General features: G+C 35.9%; 1 protein-coding gene across 1 annotated transcript in view; it reads left to right on the top strand.

Annotated features, from left to right (window-relative positions):
- Positions 1–21885, top strand: part of LOC145332607 (uncharacterized) — a 48011-nt gene extending 26126 nt beyond the window's left edge. Inside the window, exons 10-11 of the mRNA XM_080177615.1 lie at positions 6098–6168; positions 20031–21885. Coding sequence (XP_080033741.1) covers positions 6098–6168; positions 20031–20157 — 198 coding nt within the window. The 3' untranslated portion in view covers positions 20158–21885. The remainder of the gene's footprint in view (positions 1–6097; positions 6169–20030) is intronic.
- Positions 21886–24421: the final 2536 nt, after the last annotated feature.

The raw sequence follows: 24421 nt of genomic DNA, 5'->3' as shown, positions 1-24421 counted from the left end.
TCCCACCATTTTCTCAGCTTGCCCAATAAAATGGTGGGCTCGGGCCGGGATCTGAGACCAAGAAAACTCTACCTGGCTGCCCAACTTCTGCTCTAAAACCTTGCGAGCAGCGGATAATTGTGTGCCCATGTCGCTTACTATAACCTTCGGCAGACAATGAACAGCCTCCAACTTGCGCAGGGACAACAGGATACTGCTGGTATCATACTTCTCCAAGGCATCTAACCATAGCGCCCCTGAGAACCTGCAGACTACCACGAACACCCACACCTTCTTCGTTGCTGTCTGACTCCTCGTTTTGGCGGCAGCTCTCCTCGTAACCAGCGGACCCATCAGGTCAACTTGCACAGCTTCAAATGGCCTGCTCGGGACCAACTTGTCAGGTAACACATCCTTCATGGTAGTACGACATTCCTTGGCCCTCTCAACACTGCAGGGCCAACACTTCTTCACTTCCATGATGGACAACCTCCTTGCCTTCACAATCCAGCACCAACGGCGGCTCTCAGCTAAAGTTCCACGGACACCAGAATGAAGCTCAACATGCGCTTCTCTCATAAAAATAGAAGCTAACCAATTACCAGGCTCCAAAATTACTAACCCTGGCATGTCTTCAAATAGCATTTTACGGCCACCAGTAATGGCGTCAATGACGGGCTCTCCACGACCAACCATTTTAAGAATTTTCATCTCCCTGGTCACATAATTACCTCCGGGACCAACGACAGGCCAGGTCAATGATACTTCATGCACTAATGGATTCAAAGACGAATAATTGCCTTTAGCGTCGTTTATCCACTCATCCTGTTGGCTACATGACACAATGAAAAGTTCCGCTGGCTTGTACACAGAATCTGCGGCTGCTACATGACTACCAGCGGCTGTAGTCTTGCCTTCTTGTCTGCTCTTTAGCTTCTTCAACCAGGTGTTCGATACTTTGAGGACAGCTGCCATAATACGTTTGGCCTGTCCAAATGATCTCCTGTGCTTAAACCTAAAGACATCTTCAGCGGCTTCTCCGGCAACTTTCATTGAACATAACTTAACCATTTTGGTATTCAACTCCTCCGGTGGTAAATCCTGCTTGACTTGCTCGGCAGTTTTCACCGGCCACGCACTTTCATCCTGGCGCAACCATTCTGGGCCCAATCTGTACCTGGAACCTGGTCCCAAATCTGATACCTTGCAGGTGCTTCTGGTGCCCAAATCTGCAACATTGTGTGTCCCTGGGACCCACCTCCAGTCATCCTTGTTGGTTGCAGATTGGATTTCTCCAATGCGATGAGAATTAAATGTGTTCAACATGGCACTGTTGGAAACAATTTGTGATAAAACACACGATGAATCAGTAAAGTACATCACTCTAACAACATCAAAGGGCAGGGCATCTCTGATGGACTTTGCCAACCTTGTGGACATCTGGCAACCCATCAATTCAAGGCGTGGAATTGATTCAGTCTTGACCGGCGCAACTCTTGACTTGGTGGCTAGCAGGAACGTTTCAAACCCTTGCCTAGTTGGCCACCTCAAATATGCCATACATGCATAGGCCTCTGATGACCCATCCGAAAACATCATCAAGGATGGAAGGCCAGTTGGTTCCTCCGGGACCACACAACGGTCAAACTCTAATTTAGCGACCTCAGCTCTGTCCTCCAGCAACTTAACAAGTTCATCCCGTAGACTTTTTGGAATGAAATCTTGCCAGCCCAAATTCAGCAAACATGTTTTCCGCAGGACAAGTTTAATTCTCAACAGGATAGGGCTGCAAAGCCCGATCGGGTCGAAGGTCTGGGCGGCGAACCTGTGGACCATCTTCTTTGTCAGATTCTCGTCCAAGGCGTCCTGGAGGTTGTACAAATCAGCATCCTCTTTCACCTTCTTTCCCTTGACTTTACCATCTTGGTTGACTCTCGTGGCGATGGATAACACATCAGTGGCTGGCTTCCATATCAGCCCAAGAACCTTGGTTGGCGGGCAATCATCACCAGAATAAATGACTTGTTTGAAGGAAAAACTACCTTTGCTGATAATTCTATCGGCTTCTTTCATCATCTCCTTGGCTTCTGGCACAGATCCTGCTCCCGAAATAACATCATCTATGAAGCTGTGCTTCTCAAGCTTGACTGCAACTGGAATCTGAGGTAACTTGAAATCTTCCTCGGGGTAGGTAGGTATTTGTGGCTCCTTCCATAATTCAGGTTTGGCAACAATTTCACTACCATTAATGTTACCCTCTCCATACATCTCCTTGACCTCTGCTTCACTCTTTCCGCCGAACAGGCGGGACGTCAACTTCAGGGCTGTAACCGCCAAATTTCCCGCAGCCAACTCGCCAAAATTCACAACTTTGGTCAGGTAAATTTCAAGTGGACCGTCTGGCGTCGGGGAAAATAAAACTCTCTTCATCTGGCTGTCGAACTCTGTGGCCAGGATGGAGTTATAAAACTTGGAAATATCCGCGGTTAAACCAACCTTGTAACCGCGGAAAAGCAACAAATGATAAAAAATCTTCTGCATTGGCGGCGGACCTCCCAGCATTATGTTATTAAAACTGGTACCCTTGAACGTCAGAGAACTATTTGCACACAATCTCATGGGTGTGGAGCTTGAATCCTCCTTGAAAGCAACCACTATTGATGAACAAGACTTAGGCCCTTCATACTTCAACTCTTCAGGCGATGCTTTTTGAAACACGCCTCTGGATATGGCGTCATTGAATACCTATACATACATATCATAGGTACCTTCCTTGACCATCTTGGCACGATCCTTTTCAGCAATTTTGCGGGCTAAACTCTCATTGTAGGGCAAAGTGTGAGGATCTTCAATGTAAGCATATTGACCTGTCCACTTGTTGGATTGCAAGTCTAGTGATAAACCTGCCTCAATTATCCTCTGCCTCTCACGCTGGTCCCAGGTAGTGCCGTCGGCCATAGCCTTGCACTCTTGACAGGCAGTACATCCTGGACAAAGTGCCTGCGGCTGTACGCCAAACGATTCAGACGTCAGAAAGTCTGGCAAGGTGCCTCCACTGACACTGACAGCCTTATATGCCGACTTTTGATCTCCAGCTCCACCGTCAGCACTTGTACAGATAAAACCACTACCAAAAATGGTTCGCCACAACATAGACTGGCCCACTTTCTGGTAGGTTGATGGAAACACGTCAGGATGTGTATTTCCAATGATGATATCTAAGCCTCCACTAATATATGTAAATCTTTCTGGCGGCATTTTAAATATTTCGGCGGCGGTTTCTGGGTGGACCGAGCGCATCTCGTTGGCCCCGCCGAGGGTAGGCATGACAGCTGCCTCAAACTCCCTCAAATTACCGTCCTTATCCTTCAGATAAAACACAACATTGCGGCAGGAAGACTCACTGCCGTCAGCTACAGAAATAGTTGTATATCTGCCGGTAGATTTCAGCTTCAACTTGTTGGATAACTTCTCAGACACAAGTGGCAAATTTGCACCAGAGTCAAACATGACAGTGGCGTGGCAGGTGCCACCGCCAGGTGCTACAACAGGAACTAACTGAAGTAAGAAGGTACAGGGGCTGGGTGCAGAACTTGACTTGTAGACTGTATTCACACCAGCACTAGCCTCATGGAGCAACCTACTATGATATCTGTCGCAATTATTGGTGCCACAAACACCAAGCTTATCCGATTTATTACACTTGTCAGCAGCGTGGCCATCACACAGGCAGAGTTCACACAACTTTTTCTGCTGGACAACTTTCTTTCGGTCAACCACATCCATCTTCTTAAACGTGAGGCAACGGAAAATCGGGTGTTTCTCCTTGCAGCTTTCCACAGGACATGTACTGTTCCACTTGGAAGCCTTGTCCTTTCCAGCCTTTCCATTCTTATTGTCGCTGCGGCCAGATACTTGCGCGGCGGCAGCTCTGTCACGATTTCTCTTGCCGGCGCTAGTGTCATAGGACATATCACCAGCCAACATTGCTCCCCTGGTCCTCTCCAGCAGTTCTACAATCTTCTGGATGTTTGGTTGGTTCATGCTACCTAGCTCCATCATAATTTTCTCTCTCAGGCTATCGGGGCACTTGTCTTTGAAAATATGAATAAGAGTTAGGTGGTGGTAATCCTTAGCTGCAGAACCAACGATGGCTTCTACTTCCTGCATCGTGCTCTTGAAGGTAGCAATTGCACTAACCACGTCCACAGGTTTATCTACAGGTTTCATCTTGTTCAGCTTAGTTAAAATCTTCATGAACCGGCGGGTGTTTGATAAAAACATCTGATCGAGAAACAACCATTGTTCATTATGATCTCTAATCGCTGACACTTGCTTGCGTAGCTCCGGGTTGGTTATCACCTTCTCCATACACAACATCAGACTTAACCTCTGGTCAGAAAATCCGTAACCAGCGCATAGATCCTTAAAGACCTGTTTAAAGTTGGAGTAATCTGTATCTGTACCGTCGAAGGACGGCAGCAAACTGTTGTCCCAGCGCCCATACTGCGGGTTGGAACTCCGAATATCCACGGCAGACATACTTCTGGAGAGTATGGCAGGTGTCCCACTCTCATCCAAGTTAGATGAACGACGTTCCATCTCTCTAAGCCTTCGGTACATATCACGTACTTCTTGGCGCAACTCCATGGAAATTTTAAGCACTCCCATGTCCATTCTACCTTCTCAATGACGTCGAGGTTCCTGGCGACAGTGCTTGACCTCGCGTCGTCTGAATCATTGTCAAGCCAGTACAGAATTTTTGTACACTGCTCCAACGACGCATAAACTTTATCTGCAACAGTTTTCTGTTCACTAGCTTCATCCAAATCACGCTTGAACTCGTGCAGCTCACTAGTCTCCACGGCAGGTTTTAGACTTTTTATTAGGTCAGATTGGTCCTTGACCTCACTAAAAATGTCACGAATTGATTTTAAATTCACATTTTCACATGAACTAAAACTTTGGCAGGCTTTTAGATTGTCATAAAACACTTTTAACTGTTCGTCAAACACCTCTAGCCTTTCACTGCCAATAGCGATAGCTCGCTCAATTTTCTGCTTTTGGGTTAGTGGCATATTGATTCACTAGGTACTTATTTCACAGAAAAAATTGTCACAGTTTATTGCATCAATAATCACTAGATGCTATTGATCACTTGAAGAATGCTAACGCCTATTCTTCAGATCCTTTGAAATTGTCTCAACCATGACACTTTGGTTGAGTGTGACTTCCGAATTAGCGGGAAGTTCTCGAGATCTGTTGGCGAACATACAAACCCCCAATACCAGGAACCATCAAGTTTCAACAGCAGGTTTGATTATAGATTTATTGATGAAATTATTTCAAAGTCCTGAAATTATAAAATCAATTAATACAAAATTCCAGTTTTTATAACCACGTAATCTTAATTGTTTTTTTAAAATCATTTTTCTCTACGGTTAAGAATCTTTGGAAACTTTGGCTTTAAAGGAAAATTATTTGGTTTAATAAATCATTGTTAAATGCAAAAATAAAAGCACATAAAAAATTACTAAAACATAATATTAATCATAATTAAGTTTCATGCTTAGCTGGCTAAAGCCTTTTTAAAACTACATATAATCGTCCTATACACCATTCCTCTTAATAAAATTAACAAATTCTACCTGAAGTTCTTATGGTTTCAAATCCCTGGTATACTAGGGTTGTTCACGCACTATGAGACCAATGATAGGCCAATTTTTTGTTCTCCGAAATCTTCACACACTCATATCTCATTCAAAAGTAAAGAACGTGGCGCATCAAAATATAAACAATCCATACCGCGTCACTTTATGAAAGGAAAGTCAAAAAAGACAACATTTGCGCTTAATTTGGGATAATGATAAGGAATTAATTTCGATCTTGATAAACACAAAGCTTCCTCGAAAAGAGGTTAAGACAAACGTACTATTGAAAAATATTGCTATTTAAAATTTTTTTGACTAATTAATTTTTTTTATTTCGTAGTAAGGTACGTAAATGGATTTTTGTAGGAGGTATAATTACCCTGGCATCTCAGGGATCTTGAGGGATAAGACAATAGACGTTCACGCACAATATGAATTTATTTTAAATTTGTGTTGTTTGTATTTAGAAAAGAGGAGCATCGAATGACAACATGGAATCAAATGGATCATCAATAACAAATTTCAATTCAAATACCAGGTAAGATTATCAGAGCTGGATCTTTAAATCATTCCAATGGTGCGCCAAATCGGGATGAACCAACTTTCCACCAATGAGAGCACAACATTTTACGAAATGCCGCGCTGTGATTGGCTGAAATTCGGCGCACCCCGATTTGGCGCACCATTGAAATGATTTGAAGATCCAGCTCAGCAGTGATCTTAAGGGATAAGTATAGGACGACTACATCACTGGTGATGATAAACAAAATTAACCCTTAAGTAGATTAAAATTACCGAAAGAAATGTTTCGACACGGCCAGTTTGGACCAATTTATCACGGAGATTAAGCGAATGAGAGGACGAGTTTTTAAATTTTTAGGGAATTAAATGTCACATCCTTCCCTGGTATTAAAAAAATCGTTTCATACGCTTAGCTAGTCATAGAGGAGCTAGAGACACATTTAGCAAAACATTAACAATTTTAATTTAGATGTACTAACAAACTAATTGATGCATAAATTGCATATTGCTAAACAAGAACATTCAGATATTGTAACACTAAGTGTTAAGTACATTTTGAAACACTAGCGGCTTCGCCCCTAGCCTCTAGGGACTTTGCCCCAAGAGGTGATCAAAAAAAAAATTAAGGCGAAATTCGTAAAAGGACCAAGGAAATCTTCAACAACAAAAAAATGTGGGGGGATTTTTTGGGGGTTTGGGGTGTCCCAGCTCCCAAGAAAATAGAAAAAAAAACCACCACAGGACCAGTACGTATATCTGATCAGTTCAATGGTTACCAAGATCTTAAGGGACGGACAGACAGACGGACAGACATCAAGCTACTTTGTATTATAGATTATGTAATAATAAAATTATATGTAATTGTAGAGCCTCCTTTAAACAGGTATTTTTTGTTAATTTCAACGGTTTTTTTTATAATGCTTTTTTAAAACAAATTCTATGAAGATCCCCCCTTCCTTTAAAAAGATATACATAAGGACAATGGCCTGGCCAAAGTTGTAGAGTAGCGATAATTTTCATAATGAATGCATTACCAACAAAAAGCAAACATGCATTTATTTTCCAAAATCATTAAAGTGTATCTAAAGGGCTAATTTAATCCAAATTAAGCGCGTGAAAAAATCCGTATAATCCGAATTAATCTACTTTATACCAATGTACTTTAGTTTAAAAGCGACAACTGACGCAATTTTAGAAGTTGTGCGTATGGTAAAAAAACATGATATGTTTATAACAGCAATGCTATTCTACAATTTACATATAGACTGATAAACAGACTGTCAAACAGACTGAAAAACAGACTGACAAACAGACTGACAAACAGACTAACAGACAGACTGACAAATAGACTGACAAACAGACTGACAAACAGACTAACAGACAGACTGACAAATAGACTGACAAACAGACTTACTGACAAATAGACTGACAAACAGAATAACATATGTAATACTTTAATAGAGTTGAAATCGATAGGGAAATTCTAACGTGCTTAAATTAACGAAAAAAGGTATCCGTCACGGACGCACAAACGGACCGACCCTAATTATATAAAAGTTTCTCTTTTAAAAATGGGATGTAGGTTATAATTAAAATTTTGATAATGAAAAAATAAATTATAAAATGGGAAATTTAACTGCCGTAGGCAGAACCTTGAAATATTTTTATTTGTTAGCTCTGTTTTAATAACAAACTAGGCATAATACCATAATCAAACCACATCAAATGCCTTAATACTTTAGATTAAGAAAATAAATAATTATTCATGGTATGGTTACAGGGGGATTTATAAAAAAAAGTTACTTAACCGGAAGGAAATTGATATAATTAAGATGAAAAAATTATTGCTGGAAAAGTTTGGACAATGTTAGTTTATAGCAACCATTTAAGACTTAATAACAGTACCCAAAGTTTCATGCCAAACTTTTAGTTAATTAGCTAATATTTTAACAACCTATGTTAGGCCCGTATCCTGAACGGCTTCACCTCTTTAACGGCATGCCCATGTTCTAAAAATTTTAGACCTTTTTTTTGGCAGGACAATGATAAATCTATCAAATAAACACCGATAAAACTGTAAACCACAAAAAGATATAGAAGATCTAGATAACTAAACAGAAAGTTAGACCAATGATAAACAGCGGATGAACAATTCGGCCATATTATTGTACACATGTACACATTTCATCAATACACAATGTCGATTGTATAATTGGAAGGACTCGTATGTGACATAACGTAAACAAAACATTTGTCTGATAGAAATTCCTTTTTTAAGTAGGACGAATCATTGTGTTAACAGTCCATCTAGGGTAATAAATCTATTCTACCAGAATCGGTTTTATTATTGATTTTGGAGTCCCAGAAAATGCCATTTCTTGCGGTCGTACGCCGTCATGCGTCATGTTTGAGGGGTGACGCAAATTTTTCTATATAAGATAAAAGCGATGCTTGCAAGATTATTGAATTTGCTGAAAAATAAGATAAATTGTTCTTAATTTGCGAAATCTGAGATCTGAAATTTGCGTCACCCTCCAACACGACGCATGACCGCGTATGACCGCGAGAAATGGCATTTTCTGGGACTCCGTCTTATAATTATCAATGAAACATAAGTGTACTGTTACTAGGATACAATTTTATAAACACTTTTCGATAACATATGGTCATTAGTGACTTTTATGATTTTAAAAAATTGCAGAAAAGCAAAATTGAAATTTTTCACAGATAAGAAAGGGGTACTTTTGTCAACTTAAATTGATCATCTTTTGTCTTATCCCTTAAGATCCCTGCACGAATGGGATATTATTTTGGCAACATGACTGGTAAATAACGGACATTGTTTACAATTTAATAAAATTAATTGTGAACAAAGAAAAAATACAGAAAAAAAGTTTAAATTAGTTAAATTCACGGATCTTTTAACATCATATTGATGTTCAACTCTAAAATTACAATAAACAAATTTATCCCTTTTAAGATTTATATCAGGATTAAATGAAAACTCTCTAAAGTTTTTAAGCCAACGAATATGAAATCATGTTATGAATATTTTAATTCAATACCCCCCTCATTCCCTCCCTTGAAGCTATAAACCAATGGTTAAATAAACAATGACCCCAAGTGCACTGTGAGGCGTCAAAAAAATAATTGATGACCACTGCAATGAATGTCTAAATTAGTATCATCTTGAGAATACACAACACAGGTAGGGACAGGACATTGGAATGTAAATTATAATGGTTCCAGTCCTAACCAACAACCGAATCAATTAAAATATTATATTTGTAAAGAATTCGTGATTTTTGGGGCCAAGAAATTGTAATAAAAAGGCGACCTTTTATCTGCACCCTAAATATTATTTTCATTCATTTAGCTTGTTGGCTATACATTATTTCTGCTATTAAAACATTATCTCGTTAGCTTTATTGGTTTGTTCAAAATAATTGTGTTCAAACTTTTTAACCAACAAATACAATCTACTGAAGGTCATCATTGTTGTATATGTACATAAAGTTATCGTCTCATGTCTTTAGACCCCTGGAAATAGCGTGGACCTATAATAGATAGATAGATAATTGAAGGTCATTTTTACTACAATATGTTACGATTTTTTAAAGTAAATGTACTGTACAAAATTTAAGGCGTGCTTTATACAGTTTCACTTTACTTTTTTATCTTCTTATAATTTTAAAATTAGCTTTATAATTCCTGTACCGATAAGATACAATTTAGAAACTCTGTAACTATTACCAGAAAATCAGTGTGTCCATGTGAATTATACATAATGATTATTAGGTTTTGGCAACATTTATTTAATATTATAAAATTTTCTTATTCATATGATGTGAAATAATAATTCTTATGACAATTATGGACGAAGTTAACCCTTACAGATCGGGGGGGGGGGGGTCATATTGACCCCCCCCCTCTATTTTTTCAATGTCATTTTTTTTGTAGATAAGATAGAGAGTTGTGACTTCATGACTTTTTAAGTTTAGTAATTATACGTCGGCAAGAGTTGATTTTATTAGTATATCTGGTCTGTGTCGGTCGTGGTGTCCGGTCAAAGTCGGTTGGGTAGCACCAAAATTTAAAAAAATTTCTAAATAAATCTTAATTTCTACATTATGACTTTGTATATAAGGTAGAAACCTAAAATTTTTTTGGTGAATACTGAGATATCAATGACCTTATGAGAAAAGTGGTGTTATGACCGTTTGACCGCACCCTGACCGACTTTATGACTGATTTTTGTCCGGCTTTTACTACAGACATATATCATGAATATCGTGGCTTCTATTACAGCTAGAGACGTATAATTTTTTTTGGTAAATCCTAGAGCAATAATAAACAGATAAAAATATTAATTGGCGCCGCCAACCGCAGTTTTACCGCCGTAACCGCCGAAAATGGAGGTTTCCGTTATTTGCTGTTTTTTGGCGATGATCAGAAAAAGTAATTTTTTTTTTATGAAAAATAAAAGTTCGTCCTAAAATTTGGTCATCCTAGCTGCAAAATTGGCTGCTCTACAGCTGTTTTAAAATTTAGCGGCTGGCCGCTAAAAAGCGGCTAAGGAGCGGCCTGCCCGCTATGACTAGAAAAAGTAATTTTCTCTAAAAATACACATGAACCACCAGCAAAAAATTTTACATTTTTATCTGTAACAGAAGCCGAGATAGAGGGGGGGTCAATATGACCCCCCCCCCCCACCCCTCCGATCTATTAAGGTGGGAATAGGGGCCCGATCTGTAAGGGTTAAAAGCTAGATCAATTAAATCTTTAGAGGTATTATTATATTAAACAATTGATACTAGGTAGATTTGCACCAAATATGAACAAAAATTTTGTTTAGACTTTTAAGAGATTTTAAATTTTAATAGAACTGATTCTTCTAAATGTCTGTGTTTGTAGATCTTTGCGTTTGTGGAACTTGTTACTTGTTCTTAGTTATTAATATTTTGTTACCTATTACCTCATTTGGATGGGATTCTACTTTGATTTCGAGTTATTATCTAGAGAACCCAATGGCATCATCCGCTTGTAATGGGAAGCAATACTCTAACGCCCACGGGTGGATATTAGGTTAAGTAATATCCAATAGACAACCCACACTTTAATTGCACGACCTTTGTGTGTGCCTGGTAATGAGTCGCACCTCTTTATGGGCCAAGGCATTCCCCACACACTAAGTATTTATATTGTGCACCTGACATATCAGCAGTAGGAACCATTCTTAACCATTCTATAGTTATGACACAGCTTTGGGCTAAGATTCGATCCTATCACCTCACCAACAACGATCGAATGCATATTGTTAAAAGCAACAAAATAATAATAAAATAGTTTATTTGTCCATATTTTGTATGTTCTTAAATTAGTAAGGTATTCGTATAGCCGTTAATTGTACAATACTTAAAAATCTTGGAAAAAAGTGACGTCAGTTTACGAGAACTTATTCCTCTTAAACTTAAAGCTTTTGGTTGACACACTATTTGTTAAATTCAAATCTTATATTGCTGGGACCTTAAGGGATAAGGCAATGAAATATACGATAATTTTATGTATTTCCCCTTTTATGATAAACAAAATTAACCATTTGTAGATTGAAATTGTTGAAATAAGATTTTGAACCAACCAATCATGTTTAAAAAATAATCCAAAGTTCTAGAGCCCAAAAGTGAGAAGATATTTGTAAAACTAATGGCCAATAATGCAGAGAGAGAGAGAGGGGACAATGGGCTGTTTGTTACACTACTCCCCAAAGTTTTATAATAACACTTTCTTAATCGTTGGCTTGGCTAAACAACTGAATTTTGATTGGTTGATTCATTAAATTGAGTGTTTAAACGTTTTAACCAATAATTTTCATCTACAGAAGTGGTGATTTGTGAATCATCATTGGGTATATGTACATAAATTTATCGGCCATTGTCTTATAGCCAAAAAGAGGCCAGTATACACTGTAATTAACTAATGGTAAAATTTATGCTAGCCTCTCATTGGTTTATATATCGTATGACGTCTAAATCTGTGGAGGGGCTTTACTCATTTTCTTGCTACTCAATCGTGTGTTTTAAAGCCTGCAATGTTTTAAGGTAACAAATGAGAGAACGTGTGTTTATATACCATTTAGCACTAGTACAAGTTATAGAATATTCCCCAAAGTCTTATAATAACGTTTTCTTATTCCTTGGCTTAACAACTTTAGGGACTTTTATTAATTTTTGATTATCTGGTTCATTTGGTTGAGTTTCTAAACGTTTCAACCATTAATTGTAATCTACAGAAGGGGTTTTATTGTTTATCATAATTAGGAATGTACATAAATTTTATCGGCCATTGTCTTATCCCTGCAAATATTTCCTTCCCTCCAAGGCTACGATACCAAGAATTCAATTTCAGGAAGATTTTAAATTTCTTTGCATTTTCCTAGAAACACTTCTTTTAAATCTTTAAGATTGTCCTATATATAAACTTCGGTTACTGTATTTTTATTTTTGGTGAAAATATTTTAGTGCAGCTACTCCATACTATAATATGACCTACTTTTGACGTTTCAAAGTGCTTGAGTCAAGTTGACAAAAAAAAAGGGATCTTAAGGGATAAGACAATGGACATTCATCCCCCCTCCAAATCAATATTACAAATCTTGTAGTAAAAACTAATTGGTTGAAAAAATTGGACACTTCTAGTTTAACCAATAAAGATAATATAAAAGTCCCCAAAGTTTTTAAGTAAACGAATGATAAAACGTACTCATACAGATTTTGGTGTCAGCATTAATTGCATTCAAACATCCTTCCTGATAGTTCTTGATTAAATGCTGCACCCTGTTGTATGTTGTTGTCCTTGTTATATCTATAATACAAAGTAGAATGATGTTAGTCCGTCTGTCCGTCCCTTAAGATCTCGGTAACCACTCAACCGATCGGATTCTACTCTTCAGGGATACTGATCCTGTGGTGGTTTTTGGCTATTTTCTTGGGGGGTGGGACACCCCCAACCCCTCCTCCCCAAAAAGACAGAAAAATCCCCCTCACTATTTTTTGAAATAGAAAGTAGTAGGAGCACCTTAGTAGGCGTACTTTTTTTAAAATTACCTCTTGGGGCTAGAAGCTAGGGGCGAATCCCCTAGTACTTAAAATAATAATACAACAAATAGTACTTTGTAATGCTAAATAACCAATTTTGGATTTTTCTCTAAATCATGTTTTTTTCAATAACAAAAACAAGCAATTTAGAAATTAAGTTACAACATTATCTCATTTCTTGATACCTGCGGATGAGGTTGGCCGCTGGCTAGAGTTGCTGATTTTTATTCCAAACTGCCAAACATTCTAAATTTTGCGCGGTATGTGCGACTGCAGCTTGTTAAAAGCTGCAAGTTAAGCCGTAACTCAATTTTTTTTGGGAAAAGTCGTATGGCTAACAGCATCTGCAGCTAAAAGTTAACCCTTAACGGTGGGGGGGGGGGGCGTTGAACGCCCCCCCCCCCTCCGGTTTTTTTCTATCTCATTTTCTGTGTGTGAAAGATAAAGAGCCCAAACTGCGTGACTTTTTAAGCATGGGTATGACACATAACTGAGAGTTGGAATTTTTGGAATATCTCCAGCCTGGCGGGAACAGGATGCCAGCAAACCTGGGAGGGTCATCCAGGTAAAGAGCAAAAATATTTTTTTAACTAAAACAAAGCATTTTATCATACCAAAATACTAAAATATCCTCTAGTAGTACATCCTTATATGAAATACAGGTGTTCAAGTCACTTTCAGGTTCCAGGTATGATCCTGCAGGTCCTGATCCTCCAGGTCTCCAGAAATCTTTAAAAGGCTCCTGTGGCCGCAATTTTAGACTTAGAGACTTCAAATTTTAAACTTAAGCTTTTCTTACATGTCTACATAACGTAGTAAAATTTCATAAAGATCCGCTGCCGTTTTTCCGCCGACCGCCGACTGCGGCGGCTGGCAGCTGCTAAGTATAGCTGCGGCCGCTGAAATTTATATTTTGATATTTCTAATGTAAAATTTAGAAAAAGATAAACATTTTCTGGAAAAAAAATGTTCTTCTAGCTTCAAAAATAAGAAAATTACAGCCGTTTGAAATTTTTAAATAAAAAGACCTAAAACAAAGGTTGTTAGATAAAAGGGTGAAGGAAGCGAAAATTGACTTAGACTTATAAAAGGTCGGAAATTCATTATCAAACAGGGGACTTGCACAAAAAAATTTAGCCCTCTAGGTCTAATAAGAACTGAGATAATAGGGAGGGGGTCGTTTAACGCCCCCCCCCCCCACCAATTAAGGTGCGGCAAGGGGCCCGACTGTAAAGGGTTAATCTTATTAGGTGTACTTGTAAGCTGCGTGGCTGATCAGTCCAATGTCCCCTCCCTTCCTGCTACACCACTCATAAAACAAACAAACAAAAATTGGGAAGATTTACTCATCTTCCCTTGTCCTATCTCTACAAGAATTTGGTAAAAAACTAAAATGTGTACATGGACAAATGTTAGGACAGTCCACTCATACTGAACAAGGAGGACAACATACATAAAAGCGAAGCTCAGCAAATCAGACGGCCAGACATACTAACGTTAACAAATGTAAAGTATCAACGCAACCGTTATTCAATTCTACTTAAAAGTCTAAACAAAAAAAAAACAAATCTATCCCAAAATTTCTTAAATACAGCATGTTGAACTTGGACATACTTACATTTTTGACTTGATCATGGAGGTGTTTTTCTTATAACATAACATCCTAAATGTCTTATATGAATAGTGTTATATGACTGATAAAAATAAAGATCTTTTTTGCTTTTTAATTGTACGGCTCTAGCTCTTATTGGAATCTTCATGTTAAGTTGAAAGCAATAGGACAATTATATCATGCTTAACGATAAGTTCTACCCGTACGGTAGTCAAACCATTAATGCAGAAAAGCTTTAGAAAAGTGTAAAGAAAGAAAATGTTGAAGAAAGTATAAAAGAATCTGGGTCACATAAATGTCTAAAGTCTGTATATTTATGTATTCAGAAGTGTAATCAGAGCTCCAAGCCCAAGTTTTTTTCTTGCGATTATCGAGTGTATAAAAATTATATTAAACTTTTATAGTTATTAAACTTATCTATATATATATTATCTAACCTAAAACCATACAGGACCTAAGTGAAACTTCCAAAAAATAGAAAACTCAATCACTTCCGTAGTAATCAAAATCTTAAATTACATATAAAAAAACTTACTACTTTGGAAGCATAGTCGTCAATTTTACGGGTAGAGAAGTGTTAACCACCCTCAAACTTTTAATCCTCTCATTTTACATTTTATAAATTATTAACCCTTAACGGTCGGGGGGGGGGGGCGTTGAACGCCCCCCCATCCGGTTTTTTCTATCTCATTTTCTGTGTGTGAAAGATAAAGAGCCCAAACTGCTTGACTTTTTAAGTATGGGTATGACACACAACTGAGAGTTGGAATTTTTTGAATATCTCCATCCTGGCGGGCACAGGATGCCAGCAAACCTGGCAGGGTCATCCAGGTAAAGAGCAAAAATATTTTTTTGACTAAAACAAAGCATTTTATCATACCAAAATACTAAAAAATCCTCTAGTAGTACATCCTTATATAAAATACAGGTGTTCAAGTCACTTTCAGGTTCCAGGTATGATCCTGCAGTTCCTGATCCTGCAGTTCCTGATCCTCCAGGTCTCCAGAAATCTTTAAAAGCGCCTGTGGCCGCAATTTTTGACTTAGAGACTTCAAATTTTAAACTTAAGCTTTTCTTACATGTCTACATAACGTATTAAAATTTCATGAAGATCCGCCGCCGTTTTCCCGCCGACCGCCGACTGCGGCGGTTGGCAGCTGCCAAGTACAGCTGCGGCCGCTGAAATTTATATTTTGATATTTCTAATGTAAAATTTACATAAAAATAAACATTTTCTGGGAAAAAATTTTTCTTCTAGCTTCAAAAATAAGAAAATTACAGCCGTTTGAAATTTTTAAATAAAAAAAGACCTAAAAACAAAGGTTGTTAAATAAAAGGGTGAAGGAAGCGAAAATTGACTTAGACTTATAAAAGGTCGGAAATTCATTATCAAACAGGGGACTTGCACAAAAAAATTTAGCCCTCTAGCTCTAATAGGAACTGAGATAATTAGGGGGGGCGTTGAACGCCCCCCCCCCCCCCCGACCGATTAAGGTGCGGCAAGGGGCCCGACTGTAAAGGGTTAAAAATACATGAAACTACCCCCCTAAATCCTTAGAAACCCCTCATTTAACCTCCTCAAATAATGCTTGGACGTGATATTATATTGTAGAAACTTTATATGACAGATTATACGGACTGATATTCAGAATTCCCGTTGCTTCTATATTAGGATGTTAAAATGTCTTGACATGATTCAGCCAATTAGATTTGGTTTTGAAATGTTCTTATTTTCAATACTAACTATTCATGTCATCAAGATTCGCGCTTATAAAATAATACTTTATAGACATTCTGATGACGGTGAGTTATCAATTTCAAATAAATAGTAGAACTCAGAACAATAAACTAACTTACCCCTTCTTGCGATTAAACTTAATGGTTGAAAAGTTTGGTCACTAAACGTTTGTACAACCCAATCAATATTGTATTTAAATATTATACACAACCAATAAAAAATGCAATTTAACCAAGATGAAATAATTTTGGCGGAATCTATCACACACCTCTCATGACCTGACCTAAATATGTTAAGCACTGGGTACCTTTCAGGGACTTATGTACTCTTATTCTTTGCCTACACAACTTTGGGTACTTTAATTACATTTTGTTTGGTCAGTTTTAACTAGCAGCTCCAAACTTTTAGTCAATACAGAATTTATATCATTATTGGGGATGTACCACAATCATCGTCTATTATCTTATCCCTCATGATCTCGGTAACCCTCCATTCTTTATCTATTTTCACTTTCAAACATGAAAGTGCGTTGAGAACAAAGTAAAACAAGAACATGAAATATCATAGGTGGGGCAACTATTGAAAAATGATTGACTATAAATTTTTAGGTTTATAATATAGAACTATTTATTTTACAATTTGTGGGTTGGAATGTATCTTTTTAGATATGAATAATTATAAAGAAGCATGCTAATCTCAAAAACGATTGAGTTATTCGTTATATAGATACTTCACATTAGATTTAAGATGGGTTTAGTCTGTTTTTCTGTCCCCTACCGACCCCTTTTAATACAAAAAGTCCTAAATGCAAAATTGCTGCAATACATGATAGTGTGATAGTGATAATGCCAAAAAGACAAATTATACTTTTTGCAATAATATATTCAAAATACCTTTTTTGTTTTATTATTAAAATCAAATAAAACGGCTGAAGATAATCCTATTTTATAAAGTAATAAGGTTATTTGTCTGTAGCGAAGGATCTCACTAACCATCCAATCGATATGGTTCCTTTACATTGAAGCATCTTATAGGTCCCGGGATGGTTTTAGGCTATTTTATTTTATGTAAAAAAAATCCTGAGTTTGGTTTTAAGCTTTTTTTCTTCCCTTACACATAATCCTTATACTAAAGTAACAGGATGTTTGTTTGTCTGTGTGTCTGTACCGAAGGATCTCGCTAACCGCTGAACCGATCGAAATTTTTTTTACGTTCTCGATTTTAGAAAGAGAGTTCAACGCTAACATAAACGTCAAACGTTATAAATTGTATTTAAAATATAAAAAAAAAACATTTAAAGTGTCACTAGAGGCTTCTAGGGGCGTAGCCGCTAGTCCTATTATGTAAAGTAATAACCTTTTTTTGTCTGTAGCGAAGGATCTCACTAACCATCCAAACGACATGGTTCTTCTTTACAATTCTTATAGGTCCCGGGTTGGTTTAAGGCTATTTTATTTTATGTAAAAAAATCCTGAGTTTGGTTTTAAGCTTTTTTTCTTCCCTTACACATAACTTCGAATATATAGTCCCTAGATGCTATATTACAAAGCGACACTTGAGTAGATAATTCTCGCATTAGCCTCGTTTTAATTAGCCAATAAAACCCTAACAGTTATACAAAACAAGTTACCTTCCGGTATTGCTTTATCTATTCCATCAACAAAAACTTTTTGTTTCAAGAAAAGCATTTGCAGAAAATTTTAGAGCCCAGTTTTGCCTTTGTTCTATTTATTTTACTTCTTTAAAAACTGTTTCTATAAATTAGAACTAAGTCTATAAATCTGTAGACATTTTGTTGCAAAAATTGGCCTTGCAAATTTGACCTTAAACAAAGAGTTTTGTTAAATATTCTGCACGGCTCGGCATATTCGCAATTTTAGTGAGGCTCGTCTGCGGCTTTGGTTCCTCTTAAGGTTACACATTTGCATTTAAAGCCAGATTACCTTATCTTTCTCCATTTAGCCGCAATAAATAAATATGTTTTGCGGCTGCAGCTGTAAATAGATACACTTTACGGCTAACTTAGTACAGCTGCGGTTTTGATATAGAAATTGTATAACAAGCGACTGCGGCTGCAAAGCCCTACTTTTCTAAGATGTAATTATCTGTAATATTTTTACAAATAGAGCCCAACAAATTTGTAGACCCAGTTTTAAACTTTCCGAAAAATAATAGTTATCAACGATTTTTAGGGCATTTTTAGATACTCCAGGGAGTTTGGTGACATTGGACTGTCATATTGGTATAACGGTACCTTAAAATTTGGGCTACTTTGGATACTTTGATTGCTTTCTTCAAACCTTCAATGTCTAAAATAGTAAAAATGTTATACTGAAAAATTCCAGGGCATTGTTAATCGTAATTGTGGGTGTACATTCATTTATCCCCTCATTGTCTTATCCCCTAAGATCCCTGGGTCACCCAAATTAACCCGGGACACCCATTACGAAAAATGCTTAGTCATACAAGGAAACAATAAGCGTTACACCTAAAACGGATTGGGGGAGCGAAAAAAATGCTAAGAAATGGGAGGGAAGGTTTCAATAAAGATAATGGGAAGGGGGAAAAGATTAGGGTAGGGAATGTTGAGACATTTTATGGAGAAAAAAACTTGTTGTAAAACGGCCAAATCAAAAGTACTACTAAGATAAAGCTTAAACTCCAAAAATTTTGAACTTCATCAAAAAAATTACAAATTTATTGACATAATCCTTTTTAAAACTTTGAAAGTTATACAAATTTGCAAAGTTATATAAATTTGCAAATAAAAAGAGCTCCGAATTATTCAATCGTCGCGTTGGACAGAAGTGGTGATTCAAATTTATGACTAAACAAGGCTGAAGATGGTCATAACACGCAAAAATGACATTTATATTATTAATGCATTCAATGATGAAAATGGAGGTATGGGACATTGAACTGGACATAATTTGAGTACCCAGAGTTATATGTTTTCAATTCAACCCTGATTAGTTGTACAAACCAGGAGTGTCACAACTTTTCAACCAATAATCTTAATCTACAAAATTGGTAGTTTTGTTTATCAAAATTAGAGTTGTGCACAATTTTATCCTCAATTGTCTTTCAAAATACAAAATTCACCCAATTTTTCCTTTCAATATACACAGATTGATTTACTGACAAGACAGGAATTACTTCTTATAATAAGATTCTTTTAAATTCATTGCAAGATTTTTTGGGTATAGTCCCTTTCGTGGCAACAACTCATGAATGGTGTTTCTTCGTATTTTTACAGTAGCTTTTCTCCTATTTCTAGCCCCTGTTGGCCAATTGCCTAATCCTGCGGGACAATCACCTAACCCAATATAACCTAACCTAACCTGAAATGACCTTTCAAAAGCTATTTGAAAATATGATCAATTTCCCCTTAGGGGGCTTTGCCATGAAAGGGACTATAACAGATATCTTTTCAGACGAGAATCATATTTTCCAATACGAGATGTGCCAGTTAGTGAAAACCAGAGAACTGGAGAATGGTCAGATCAGTCAAGCAATAAAGTCAACCTGATATCAAGAGGACAACATCTTAGTTATGGCTAAAATAGTTATTTATAATTATCACATAATGGTTGCATTATATTTACTTAAATTCTTTAAGTTAAAATTGTAAAATACTTGTGCTCTTTCCACTTAAATCTGATAAATAGTAAACATAAGCAAATTGCATTTATCAAAAACTTGAAACTTTCTGTTATGATTGCATTCGTTTTGTATTATTTTGCACCACTTTTCATTAGAATCTTCCATTAAGCTAATGAAATATTTGTCATTCCATAATTCTTGTTTTTTTTATTATCTTTGTATTTGTATGCAAAAGAAGTTTAACTTGTTTTCTCGTATTCATTAGAAACTGGTGGATTATAAATGGTTCTCATCAATACAAAAAAACTATGTCTAGCATCCAATTATATCCAGTTTTCTACAAATATAAAAATTTACAATTATAAGATTAAAACCCGATTTGTTTAGCCTGAGTCTTCGGCATCACCAGGCTAAAAAAAAAAACATGATTTAATCTTATAATTGCACATTTTATATCCCCAGAAAGCTGTTTATAATACAATGTAATAAATATTGATTGTTTCATTATATTTGATTCCAATTTTTTTTAGACAATTCAAGGAATAAGTACAATATTTTGTAGGTAAAATATTTTGAAGAGGTTACTTTTTAACATTTTACATTTTATTAAATGTGAGTTTTAATTTTTTGAGGGGATATCAAGGAAAACGTACATTACTTTTAGGTAAAAGAATTTGGGAAGGTTATTTTTGTGCGCTATGGTGCGCCCCTTATATCCTGCGCTCCCTGGTAGTTTACACCCCGTTTTCTATAAAACAGTTGGAAATATTTGTTGGTAAATTTGCAGGATTTGTAGCACCTATTTCTAAATTACATATAATACAACAGAAATCCTGTTATTCTGATCTTGATCATGACCAGGAAAAAAACTTTGCCCTAATAGTTACAGACTTATAATAGACAAAAGATAGATTGGCCAGTATAAACTTTAGAGTCTTTCTAGATATGTAGGTAGAGCTATCTCTAAAATTAGTATATTTCTCTGAGATGTATTTCTTGATGGCCATACCTAATACCTAATTTTGTAATGAGGGTTGAAAAAGACAATTAAGGTTTATTATATCTACAACCTTTTCTCCCCCGACCAATATTTACCAGGAAAAGAGGGGAAATTGCACTGGTAACTAAAGTAGAAAGATACAATCTATCAACTGTTACCTTAAATCTTTGGGGACTTTTTAAAAATCATGATTGGGTTGCACAAACCGTCCAAACTTTCTCACAATTACTTTTAATCTACAGAAAAAAGTAAATTTTTACTGTAATTAGAGCGATGTATTGTATATGTATATCAATGTATCGTCCATTGTCTTATCCCTTTAGATCCTTAATATTTATTTATATTTTTAATGTTGAAACTTAAATGTTCTAATTATACTCTATTGTAAATGTACATTTATGACCTACGCAGAGGGGCGTATAACTATAGTGAGCAAAATTACGGTATATTCAAGTCGTAACAAAAATATTCTATACCAATACGCGATGCTATATGTGAGTTTTTATCAACATTTTTATACGATTCTGTTGCCATTTTGTCTACCATTAAATAGATATAAAAAATAAAACTGTAAAAGTATGAAGTACATTTTTCTCATTTATTTTTCATATTTATTGCTATCTTATTGAATTTGTAATTTATTAATATTTGTTGATATTGCAATTTGTTAGAATAAAGTAATGCACATTTAACTGCATTAAAAAATTATTACGAACGAAGTTTTCTAGATTGAGGGTGTGTTCGGTTGTTTCAGATTTTATTATTTAGGCGTGTTAAAATAGTCCCATCAATATTAATCCCTAAGTGAAAATTTTTGTAACATAAAAGTTTTACTCAAGCTATTTTAACACATTTTTCTTGGATTAAATTTAGATTTAGAACGATGATTCTTATGATGATGAAGCATTAAAGTTTTATAATATTCTTATTCGTTGGCTTAACAACTTTGGGGACTTTAATAAATTTTGATTGGATGATTTATTAAGTTGAGTGTTCAAAATTTTCAACCACTAATTGAAATCTACGGAAGGGGTAATTTTGTGTATCATCATTGGAGATGTACATCAATTTATCGGCTATTGTCTCATGGTTATTGTCATCCTATTTTCCCTTATGATTGCAAAAAATCATAGTTTAATAATGCAAGCTCCTGTTACAGTCAATTTAATATAAAATTAACAAGATTTATGAATAAATATTTTAAAGTCATTAATTTTATCGATTTTAAACTTATAACCATAATAGTTATTTCTCGCATCGTATTATAAACGGCTTTCCGCGGATATACATAGAAGTTTTAATCTTATGATTGTACATTTTTATATTCGTAGAAAGCTGGATATAATACGATGCCTGACATAGTTTTTTTTCGTATGGATGAGAACCGGTTACTATCCACCGGATTCGAATGAATAGGAAAAAAAATATTTTGTTTATCTTATGTTTCTAACATCATTTTTTGCTTGAATTCGTACAAAACTCACCATTAAAGACGTAGAAAAGTGTCGTATTTACTTAAAACTTATATTAAGATGCCTTGACAAAAACTAAAAAAGTAACATGATGTTTGTGTGTCTAAGGTTTACACCATATGATTTTATTTTTGGTGTACCCTTGAACTAAATCTTGCTAATGTAGGTAGGTACACGATTTTATGTCCTTTAAACAATGAACCTGTAATTGGATGTTCCGTATCTGGAACTGTGCATGGATGATGAACTGAAATTTAGTTGCCGAATGTGTACGCAGTTTTCTAAGTGTTTCCTCATCCTAGCTCAATATTTACTACTAGCTAAAAAAGCTTCAAACTTCAAAAAAAAAATCAAAATTTGAAAAATTCAAATTTATAATGTATAAATCGTTATACATTCAAATTTTGATTTTTTTGGGGGGAGTTTGAAGATTTTTAGCTAGTAGTAAATATTGAGATAGGATGAGGAAACACCCAGGAAACTGCGTACACATTCGGCAACTAAATTTCAGTTCATCGCATGGATAACTAACTGTAAACCTGACAAAATGTACATAAATTAAGCGGCTGCAATTAATGTTCTCGCTAAAGCCGCAATTATTTATCTTTTGAATAAAACATGCCGCATCTAACCAGATTTCAAGTAAAAACTTAATTCCACAATAACCTGCAACCGCAACTGGACCAAAATAGTGAAGGGCGGCTGCCGATCCATGATAAATTTGTACTGTGAATACATAAATATCAACGTGATAACAATTGAACAAGTGAAATTGTCGTCAATTTAGGTTGCTAATAACCTCATTTATTGATCAGTTCGTTCATTCAGTAAGAGAGAATGGTATGGGGTATAGAGGGTGGATATCATTCTTACCTTACCTTACCTCGTAAGGGCGGAATTCTCCTTCGAGGTTTAAAGTGATTGCGATATCCCCAAGGATATTAGGTTAAATAACATCCAAAAGACAACCAACCCTTTAATTGAACGACCTTTGTCTGAAAGGTTCTAATTGTGCATGGTAATGAGTTGCGCCTGTTGATGGGCCAAGGCATTCCCCCAACTCTAACTATTTATGTCGCGCAAGTGACAAATTTGCTTAATTTTGTTAGAATGTAAGCCGTAAAAAATCACACAACAATAATATTATAGAACAAACACAAATTATAAATAAGCTTTGCCACTATGAATATAATTTACGATGTCAACTTTTTGTCCGTTGAAATCACTTTTGTAAATTGTATGTTTTATAGCAGGATTTTGATTCATATAAAGGAAACAATTAAGTATTCTAAAAAAATTAAAATGGATTTGTGGATTTTTATTAGGTTCTTAATATCAAGTATTTAAGGGACATAAAAAGATTTCATCTTTTAATGTACTTCCCCAATGGTGATAAACAAATTTTCCCTTTTTGTAGATTAAAATTGCTTAGAAACTCATAGTTTAAACAAGCCAATCAAAATTGAATAAAACTCACAAATGTTATAAATAAAAGAAGCTGTTTATCAATTTCTCTTATTTTCCTATGTCGAGCTCAATTCATAGCCACTCTGAAAGGGTTATCGTATGTATCAAAATGCCTCCATCCCGCAGTAATCATAATAAATATATATTATGATTATTATTATTAATATGTATTGAAATAAAAACAAGCATGACAACATCCATAAAAAAGAAGCTCAGAGTATCAAGCATTAAGACTCCTTTAATGTTTTCAACATTATTTATAAAATTCCATATAAAACTAAGA

The sequence above is a fragment of the Acartia tonsa genome, chromosome 11 (assembly GCF_053477335.1).
Source record: "Acartia tonsa isolate MP-2025a chromosome 11, ASM5347733v1, whole genome shotgun sequence".
Taxonomy (NCBI): Eukaryota; Metazoa; Arthropoda; class Copepoda; order Calanoida; family Acartiidae; genus Acartia; species Acartia tonsa.
The sequence above is the reverse complement of the archived record's forward strand: the minus strand, read 5'-3'. Positions and strand labels throughout refer to the sequence as shown.